We start from the raw sequence: 10,288 nt of genomic DNA, 5'->3' as shown, positions 1-10,288 counted from the left end.
CGACGAAAAAACGTCAATGGGGAGGCCCTTTTGAAAATTTGAAGGGGGCGCCACTGAGTCATCTTGCGAAAAAATTTTACGAAATGACGAGAATATCAAATTTTTCGCCAGACCCGATGATGTTGGAGATTTTGATGAGTTTTCATTCACGTTCAAGTCGTCAAAAGTGGCTCCAAAGATGAGGAAGAAAAAGGAAAACAAAAATTAAAACCGCAAGCGGTGATGAAGGGACCGAAGCACCCCGCGTATGTCGGCGCGTGTCGCGACCGCGAGAGTGCGACGGCGGGAGTGCAGCCGCGACAAGTGGCCAAGCAGCAGGCCTTACAGTCATTGAAGGTTAAAAAATTGGAGTGCGCCGAGACATCAAAGTTTGATGGTACGCCGTGGCCACGCCCTTTGACGAAATAACGTGCAGAGCACAACGAGAGATCTTCAACATGTCCAGAACACACTGACACTGAGTTTACGATGATCGGATAAACGCTGTTGTAGGAGTTCGATCAAATAGCTAACCTGTGATGAAGGAATTTCAGCCATTTTTCTTGCATTAAAAAAAATATGGCGGACTTCCTGTTCGGTTATGACTATGGGCATAAGAGGCTTTTATGTAGCTCCTGACATGCCCAATGAGCATAAAAAATGTCATGCACGTAGGCCAAAAGAAACTCTATGGGGAGGCCTTGTTGAAAATTTCAAGGGGGCGCCACTGAGTCATTTAACCACGCCCACTTTTCATGCCAAGATGTCTAGTTTTATTTTTCCACTGGGACCATGTGTGTGATGTTTGATGAATGTATGACTATATTAAGGCCCGTTACAAACTACTTCCTGTTTGTGACGAACAACGTGTCCGTATGACCACGCCCTTTGAGGAAATAACGTGCAGAGCACAACGAGAGATCTTCAACATGTCGAGAACACACTGACATTCTCATTGTGTCAATCGGATAAACGCTTTTGGAGGAGTTCGTTAACATAGCTAACCTGTGAAACGCGAATTTTCGCCATTAAAAAAAAATATGGCGGACTTCCTGTTTAGTATTGACTATGGGTGTAAGAGGATTTATTATAGTTACTGACATTATGAATGTACAAAAAAATTGTCATGCATGTCAAAGAAAAAAACCTCTATGGGGAGGCCTTTCAGAAAGGTAAAATAGGGGTGCGCCGAGACATCAATGTTTGATGGTACGCCATGGCCACGCCCTTAAACGAAATAACGTGCGGAGCACAACGAGAGATCTTCAACATGTCTAGAATACACTGACACTGAGTTTACGATGATCGGATAAACGCTGTTGTAGGAGTTCGTTCAAATAGCTAACCTGTGAAACGTGAATTTCGGCCATTTTTGTTGCATTCAAGAAAATATGGCGGACTTCCTGATTGGTTATGACTATAGGTGTCAGAGGATTTTATGTAGGACCGGACATGCCCAATGAGCATAAAAAAATTCATGCTCGCAGGACCATAAAACCTCAATGGGGAGGGCTTTTTGAAAATTTCAAGGGGGCGCCACTGAGTCATTTAGCCACGCCCACTTTTTATGCCAGCATGTCTAGCTTTATTTTTCCACTGGGATCATGTGTGTGATGTTTGATGAATGTATGACTATATTAAGGCCCGAAACAAACTATTTCCTGTTTGTGACGAACAACGCATCCGTAAGACCACGCCCTTTGACGAAATAACGTGCGGAGCACAACGAGAGATCTTCAACATGTCAAGAACAAGCAGATACTTAATTTGCGTCCATCGGATAAACGCTTTTGGAGGAGTTCGTTCAAATAGCTAACCTGTGAAACGCTAGTTTTCGCCACTGAAAAAAAATATGGCGGACTTCCTGTTTAGCTTTCACTATGGGCGTAAGAGGATTTTATGTGAGATCTCGCATGCTGAATGTGTATAAAAATTTTCATGCACGTACGATGAAAAAACGTCAATGGGGAGGCCCTTTTGAAAATTTGGAGGGGGCGCCACTGAGTCATCTTGGGAAAAAAAATTACGAAATGACGAGAATATCAAATTTTTCACCAGACCCGATGATGTTGGAGATTTTGATGAGTTTTCATTCACGTTCAAGCCGTCAAAAATGGCTCCAAAGAGGCGGAAGAAAGAAAGAAAAAAAAAATAATAATAATCATTTGAAGAACAATAGGGTCCTTCGCACTGGTCAGTGCTTCGGTCCCTAATAATCGTAAGGAAAACAATAGGGTCCTTCGCACTGGTCAGTGCTTCGGTCCCTAATTAAAACCGCAAGCGGTGATGAAGGGACCGAAGCACCCCACGCATGTCGGCGCGTGTCGCGACCGCGAGAGTGCGACCGCGGGAGTGCAGCCGCGACACGTGGCCAAGCAGTAGGCCTTACAGTCATGGAAGGTTAAAAAATTAGAGTGTGCCGAGACATCAAAGTTTGATGGTACGCCGTGGCCACGCCCTTTAACGAAATAACGTGCGGAGCACAACGAGAGATCTTCAACATGTCCAGAACACACTGACACTGAGTTCACGATGATCGGATAAACGCTGTTGTAGGAGTTCGTTCAAATAGCTAACCTGTGAAAAAGGAATTTCAGCCATTTTTCTTGCATTAACTCATTCTCCGCCATTGACGGAATATTCCGTCATTTGGAACCCAACCGTTCCCCGCCATTGACGGAATATTCCGTCAATTGGTGTTTTCAGTGTAATACGATAGGGGGCGCTCTGGCGGACATTGTGAAAAAGTTACAGGACTGTGGGGTCAAAAACAAACAAACAAGACCACCCGCGGGAAAGTAAAAAAAAAAAAAAATCCATCTCCTTTGTTCTTATTTTCGCGCCAGTGGCGTTCTATCAGTCTATGAGTTTGACGCGCGTCTAAAAGATAAGCTCTTGAATAGTACAAACATGCCGGCGCCAGCGAGGAGATATTCGGCTGCCCAAGCTTTAGAGTTAGTTATCGATTCAGACTCTGATAATTCATTTTTTGACGTTCGTGAAACTGATTTGGATGAAGACAGCAGTGGCGACATCGAGTGGAGGGATTCAGGACGTGTAAGAGGTAAGATATGATCACATTATTTTTTTTGATTCACCGTGATAGCATACGCATCTGATAATTCATGAGATAACGTGACGTCGAAATAACATATCTCTCATTTCTGTACATAAACTATGTACCAAACGAATTTTTGAAGGACATTTTATTGTTATTGTCCAGACACAGAGTCCAGGTCTCCAAGGTCCAGGTCTCCTTTACACAGACATACCCGAGGTGCAAGAGGTGAGTTATGATAAGGGTGTTTTATTTAGTTTGACAGTATGTTATTTAGATTGCATGATTATTAGACACTACACGACAAGAGCATCTGCTAATTTGTGAGAGGAGATGAAAAATAAATCATTTATCTTTCATTCTGTACAAACTATTTACCAAATGAATGTTTATATGACATTTTACTGTCATTTTCTAAACACAGAGTCCAGGTTCCCAAGATCCAGGTCTCCGAGGTCCAGGTCTCCTTCTTACAGACCCACCGGAAGTGGAAGAGGTGAGTTATAATAACATGGTGTTTTATTTAGTTTGATGGTATGTTATTTAGATTGTATGATTATTAGACACTACACGACAAGAGCATCTGCTAATTTGTGAGAGGAGATGAAGAAGAAATAATTTGCATCTCAATTTGTACACAAACTATTTACCAAATCAATGTTTATATGACATTTTACTGTCATTTTCTAGACACAGAGTCCAGGTTCCCAAGATCCAGGTCTCCGAGGTCCAGGTCTCCTTCTTACAGACCCACCGGAAGTGGAAGAGGTGAGTTATGATAACATGGTGTTTTATTTAGTTTGATAGTAAGTTACTAAGACGATTATTACACGATACAAGACAAGAGTGTCTGCTATTTTGTGAGAGGAGATGAAAAACAAATGAATCTTTCATTTTGTACACTATTTACCAAATGAATGTTTGTGACATTTTACTGTCATTTTCTAGACACAGAGTCCAGGTTCCCAAGATCCAGGTCTCCGAGGTCCAGACATTCCCGAGGTGCAAGAGGTGAGATTTGATGACATGTTTTTTTTAGTTTGATAGTATGTTACTTGGATTGTATGATTATAAGATACTATATGAGAGCATCTGCTAATTTGTTAGAGGAGATGAAGAAGAAATAATTTATCTTTCATTTTTTACACAAACTATTTATCAAATGAATATTTGATGACATTTTACTGTCATTTTCCAGATGCAGAGTCCAGGGATTCAAGGCCCAGGTCTCCTTTATACAGACCTACCCAAGGTGAAAGAGGTAAGATATGATATGAAGAGGCCGAAAAATAACGTTCCTCTCTTGTGCACATCACACTGTTGAATAAAAAAAAATTGTCATTCTAATTATTTACAGGTCGAACACAGCAAAGAGGCAGAGGTCGGACCTGTGGATCATATGGCCGTGGTGGTCAAGTACCTGGTGACCAAGCAAGAGGGTCTGTAAACCAGCCAGGTGCAGGTCCTGGTCCAGGTAATCTGATGTGGAAAGAAATGAACTGGCAACCAAAAGACTTTCCTTTCACTGAGAATCCTGGACCTCTAAATGATGCTGCTGCTCTTGATTCAGAACAACCGGTTGACTTTATTGAGTTGTTCTTGTCTGATGAACTGATACAGAACATTGTTGATCAGACCAACTTCTATGCAGATCAGTGTATTCAAGCTGAGAATGGTGCTTCTGCACATGCTAGAATTCATGCATGGAAACCGGTCACAGTTTCAGAAATGAAAACCTTCTTGGGGCTGTTTTTTTTAACGGGTATCATTCGTAAGCCTGACCTTGAAATGTACTGGTCTACAGATGACATTTTGGCCACCCCCTACTTCAACAAGGTCATGTCCCGCAACCGGTTTGAAATCATATGGAGGTTTCTGCACTTCAATGATAATGACTCAAGGCCAGCAAATAGCACTGACAGGTTGTACAAAGTCCGCCCTGTCTTAGATTACCTCGTATCTAAATTCAGTGAAATGTATCAACCTAACACCAACATTTGCATTGATGAGGGTATGCTTCTGTGGCGTGGACGGCTAGCGTTCAAGGTGTACAATCCCCAAAAACCAGTCAAATATGGGATCAAATCCTACATCCTTTGCGATTCTGACACAGGGTACTGTTACAACATGAAACCCTATTGCGGAGCAGGCGCATCCCTGGGAGACACAGTTGTCTCTCTTCTTGATGGTTTAGCAGGTCATGGCTACAGATTGTTTATGGATAACTTTTACAATTCTGTAGACTTGTGTGAGCGCCTACTTGATCTGAAAACCCACGTCTGTGGTACACTTAGGAAAAACAGAGGCGAACCACCAGTTATTCGAGATGTTGGAAATGCTGACCTTAGGATTGGGGAAAAAATCATGCGTCACAGTGACAATGTAATGGTTTTGGCTTGGCGGGACAAAAAAATAGTGAAAATGGTGTCTACATTCCATCCCAACAACATGGAAAACATAGAGGTCTGGCAGAGAGGTCACAAAGACAAAATTCAAAAGCAAAAGCCAGCCTGCATTGTTGAGTACAACAATTCAATGAATGGAGTCGACAAATTAGATCAAAACATTGTGTACTACCCATTTGTCAGGAAGTCACACAAGTGGACGAAGAAATTTGTAACGTATCTCCTTGAAATCAGTATCTTCAATGCTTTTGTCATTTACAAAGCTAAAAACCCACAGGGCAAATTCAGCACTCTGCTCTCGTTTATCCAGAGTGTTGTAAAAGCATGGACGAACCAAGAGCCTTTGAGACATGCTAGTAGTGAGGAAGGAAGAGCTGACTCTCCACCTCAAAAAACACCCAGACCACCGTACAACAGTGACCCAGGGAGAAGAATGCTGGACAATTTTGCAACTCATGCACTTGTTCCGATCCTGCCAACAGCCAATAAGCAGCACCCAACTAGAAGGTGCAGGGTTTGTTCACGTAAGGGATTGCGGAAAGAGACGACATACTACTGCAAAAGTTGTGGTGTCCCCTTACATTTTGGGGAGTGTTACACAGTGTACCACTCAAAGGCACATTACAATGCCTAATTTTATTTTTTGCTTCATTTTTCGTTTTCATATGGCTGTTGGCAATGCAAACAAATGTAAATATGAAGTTAGCTCTGCTTTTGAAGATGCAGTTTTCTCAGGTTTTTGTTTAACAAATGTTTTATTTAAAATAACCAATATTTAAGTTTGTAAAAAAAAAGACTTTAAAGAAAGTGTTTCTGAGTGTATATGAGAAGAAAAATGTATAAAGTTAGTGAGTTATCTCACGATTGTAAATGTTGTCATGCTACACTATTCAAAGAGAATGTCATTTTATGTAACATTTTTTATTTATTTATTTTAAAATATAACTTATTTTATATAATATAACTTTATTTTAAAATATAACTGTGAAATGAAAGCAAGAAGAATCAAAATGTAAACTCAAAATCATTTTTTTCTTGAAAATAAGTGTGTTTCACAAAAGTGCTGTTTTCTCAGCTTTTTGTCCGGAATGTTGTTTTTTTGTGAAAATTGACGATGTTCAAGTGCTGATAAAAAAAGAATGAATGAAGCTTGAATAAAACTGTTTTTTGTATATGAAAGCAGAGGCTCTGATCTTTCTTTTGATGTATTCACTATTTAGATATTCAAAGAAGAAAATATTCTGTGGGTCTTGAAAGATTGGTGAAAAGGGTGAAAAAGGCTGGCGCTGGCTGACAACAATTCTAGAATTCTCTGGCGGGGAAAGAGTTAAAAAAAATATGGCGGACTTCCTGTTTGGTTATGATGATGGGCGTAAGAGGCTTTTATGTATCTCCTTACATGCCCAATGAGCATTAAAAATTTCATGCACGTAGGACAAAAAAACCTCTATGGGGAGGCCTTTTTGAAAATTTCAAGGTGGCGCCACTGAGTCATTTAGCCACGCCCACTTTTTATGCCAACATGTCTAGTTTTATTTTTCCACTGGGATCATGTGTGTGATGTTTGATGAATCTATGACTATATTAAGGCCCGTAACAAACTACTTCCTGTTTGTGACGAACAACGCGTCCGTATGACCACGCCCTTTGAGGAAATAACGTGCAGAGCACAACGAGAGATCTTCAACATGTCGAGAACACACTGACATTCTCATTGTGTCAATGGGATAATTGCTTTTGGAGGAGTTCGTTCAAATAGCTAACCTGTGAAACGCGAATTTTCGCCATTGAAAAGAAATATGGCGGACTTCCTGTTTGGTTTTGACTATGGGTGTAAGAGGATTTTATGTGAGATCTCGCATGCTGAATGTGTCTAAAAATTTTCGTGCACGTACGATGAAAAAACCTCAATGGGGAGGCCCTTTTGAAAATTTGAAGGGGGCGCCACTGAGTCATTTTGCGAATTTTTACTACGAAATGACGAGAATATCAAATTTTTCGCCAGACCTGATGAAGTTGGAGATTTTGATGAGTTTTCATTCACGTTCAAGCCGTCAAATATGGCTCCAAAGAGGCGGAACAAAAAAAAAATTAAAACCGCAAGCGGTGATGAAGGGACCGAAGCACCCCACGCATGTCGGCGCGTGTCGCGACCGCGAGAGTGCGACCCTAGGAGTGCAGCCGCGACACGTGGCCAAGCAGCAGGCCTTATAGTCATCGAAGGTTAAAAAATAGGAGTGTGCCGAGACACCAAAGTTTGATGGTACGCCGTGGCCACGCCCTTTGACGAAATAACGTGCGGATCACAAAGAGAGATCTTCAACATGTCCAGAACACACTGACACTGAGTTCACAATGATCGGATAAACGCTGTTGTAGGAGTTCGTTCAAATAGCTAACCTGTGAAAAAGGAATTACAGCCATTTTTCTTGCATTAAAAAAAATATGGCGGACTTCCTGTTTGGTTATGACTATGGGCATAAGAAGCTTTTATGTATCTTCTGATATGCCCAATGAGCATAAAAAATTTCATGCACGTAGGCCAAAAAAACCTCTATGGGGAGGCCTTGTTGAAAATTTCAAGGGGGCGCCACTGAGTCATTTAGCCACGCCCAATTTTTATGCCAACATGTCTAGTTTTATTTTTCTACTGGGACCATGTGTGTGATGTTTGATGAATGTATGACTATATTAAGGCCCGTTACAAACTACTTCCTGTTTGTGACGAACAATGCGTCCATATGACCACGCCCTTTGAGGAAATAACGTGCAGAGCACAACGAGAGATCTTCAACATGTCGAGAACACACTGACATTCTCATTGTGTCAATGGGATAATTGCTTTTGGAGGAGTTCGTTCAAATAGCTAACCTGTGAAACGCGAATTTTTGCCATTAAAAAAAAATATGGCGGACTTCCTGTTTTGTATTGACTATGGGTGTAAGAGGATTTTATGTGAGATCTTGCATGCTTAATGTGCATAAAATTTTTCATGTACGTACAACGAAAAAACCTGAATGGGGAGGCCCTTTTGAAAATTGGAAGGGGGCGCCACTGAGTCATCTTGCGAAAATTTTCTACGAAATGACCAGAATATCAAATTTTTCGCCAGACCCAATGATGTTGGAGATTTTGATGAGTTTTCATTCACGTTCAAGCCGTCAAAAATGGCGTCAAAGAGACGGACCGGAGAAAAAAATAAAAAATAATCATTTGAAGAACAATAGGGGCCTTCGCACTGGTCAGTGCTTCGGTCCCTAATTAAAACCGCAAGCGGTGATGAAGGGACCGAAGCACCGTGCGCATGTCGGCGTGTGTCGCGACCGCGAGAGTGCGACCGCGGGAATGCAGCCGTGACACGTGGCCAAGCAGCAGGCCTTACGCTTTGATTTGTGTAAAGGAGCAAAAGTGCCTATTGAACGCATCATGAATCTAGGGCATTATTAACCCCTGTTCCTGACATGATACCATGTCATTTGGTAGCATTGGATTCAGGACTTCACTGACTTTCAATAGATATCTATATATCCGCTGTAGGTTTAAAATTGAGCCAGATACGCCGTGCTACATATAAAAGAATTACAGGCACTTCAGTTTTTTACGGTGATTTCCAGTTTTAACCACAAGATGGAAGCATTGCCGTATTTTTGAAGGTGAAAAAGCGGTGCGCCTAGGCATGAAAGTTTGATGGTATGCAGTTGCCACGCCCTTTAACGAAATAACGTGCGGAGCACAACGAGAGATCTTCAACATGTCTAGAACACACTGACACAGAGTTTACAATGATCGGATAAATGCTGTTGTAGGAGTTCGTTCAAATAGCTAACCTGTGAAAAAGGAATTTCGGCCAATTTCCTTGCATTAAAAAAAATATGGTGGACTTCCTGTAAAGTTTTGACTATGGGTGTAAGAGGATTTTATGTAGGTCCTGACATGCCCAATAAGCATAAAAAATGTCATGCATGTAGGACAAAGAAACCTCAATAGGGAGGCCTTTTTGAAAATTTCAAGGGGGCGCCACTGAGTCATTTAGCCACGACCACTTATTATGCCCACATGAGTAGTTTAATTTTTCTGCTGGGATCATGCGTGTTATGTTTGATGAGTCTACGCCTATATTAAGTACTATAACAAACTACTTCCTGTTTATGAGGAACAACGCTTACGTACGACCACGCCCTTTAACGAAATAACGTGCAGAGCACAACGAGAGATCTTCAACATGTCAAGATCACGCAGACACTGACTTTTTGTCAATCGGATAAACGCTTTCATAGGAGTTCGTTCAAATAGGTAACCTTTAAAATGAGAATTTTCGCCATGAAAAAAAAATATGGCGGACTTCCTGTTTAGTTTTGACTATGTGTGCAAGAGGATTTATTGTAGTTCCTGACACTATTAACTAACAAAAAAAGTTGTCATGCATGTCAGAGAAAAAAACATCTATGGGGAGGCCTTTCAGAAAGGAAAAATCGGGGTGAGCCGAGACATCAATGTTTGATGGTACGCCATGGCCACGCCCTTGAACGAAATAACGTGCGGAGCACAACGAGAGATCTTCAACATGTCTAGAATACACTGACACTGAGTTTACGGTGATCGGATAAACGCTGTTGGAGGAGTTTGTTCAAATAGCTAACCTGTGAAACGTGAATTTCGGCCATTTTTGTTGCATTCAAAAAAATATGGCAGACTTCCTGATTGGTTATGACAATGGGTGTAAGAGGATTTTATGTAGCTCCTGACATGCTTAATGAGCATAAAAAAATTCATGCATGTAGGACAAAAAGACCTCAATTGGGAGGCCTTTTTGAAAATTTCAAGGGGGCGCCACTGAGTCATTTAG

The 10,288-nt window shown here is 41.3% G+C and overlaps 1 protein-coding gene across 1 annotated transcript; it reads left to right on the top strand.

The window, feature by feature from the left end:
• Positions 1–3,034: 3,034 nt before the first annotated feature.
• LOC306819786 (piggyBac transposable element-derived protein 4-like) lies at positions 3,035–6,076 on the top strand (the record flags this gene model as incomplete). The annotated part of the gene is made up of 8 exons (XM_079337338.1): positions 3,035–3,043; positions 3,203–3,265; positions 3,462–3,533; positions 3,734–3,805; positions 3,986–4,048; positions 4,236–4,298; positions 4,395–4,427; positions 4,470–6,076. The coding sequence occupies exon 8, from the start codon at positions 4,520–4,522 to the stop codon at positions 6,074–6,076; it is 1,557 nt and encodes a 518-aa protein (XP_079193464.1). The 5' UTR covers positions 3,035–3,043; positions 3,203–3,265; positions 3,462–3,533; positions 3,734–3,805; positions 3,986–4,048; positions 4,236–4,298; positions 4,395–4,427; positions 4,470–4,519.
• Between the last annotated feature and the right edge of the window lie 4,212 nt (positions 6,077–10,288).

The sequence above is a fragment of the Symphodus melops genome (assembly GCF_947650265.1).
Source record: "Symphodus melops genome assembly, chromosome: 1".
Lineage (NCBI taxonomy): Eukaryota > Metazoa > Chordata > Actinopteri > Labriformes > Labridae > Symphodus > Symphodus melops.
Note: the sequence above shows the minus strand (reverse complement) of the source record. Positions and strands in the feature narration are given on the sequence as shown.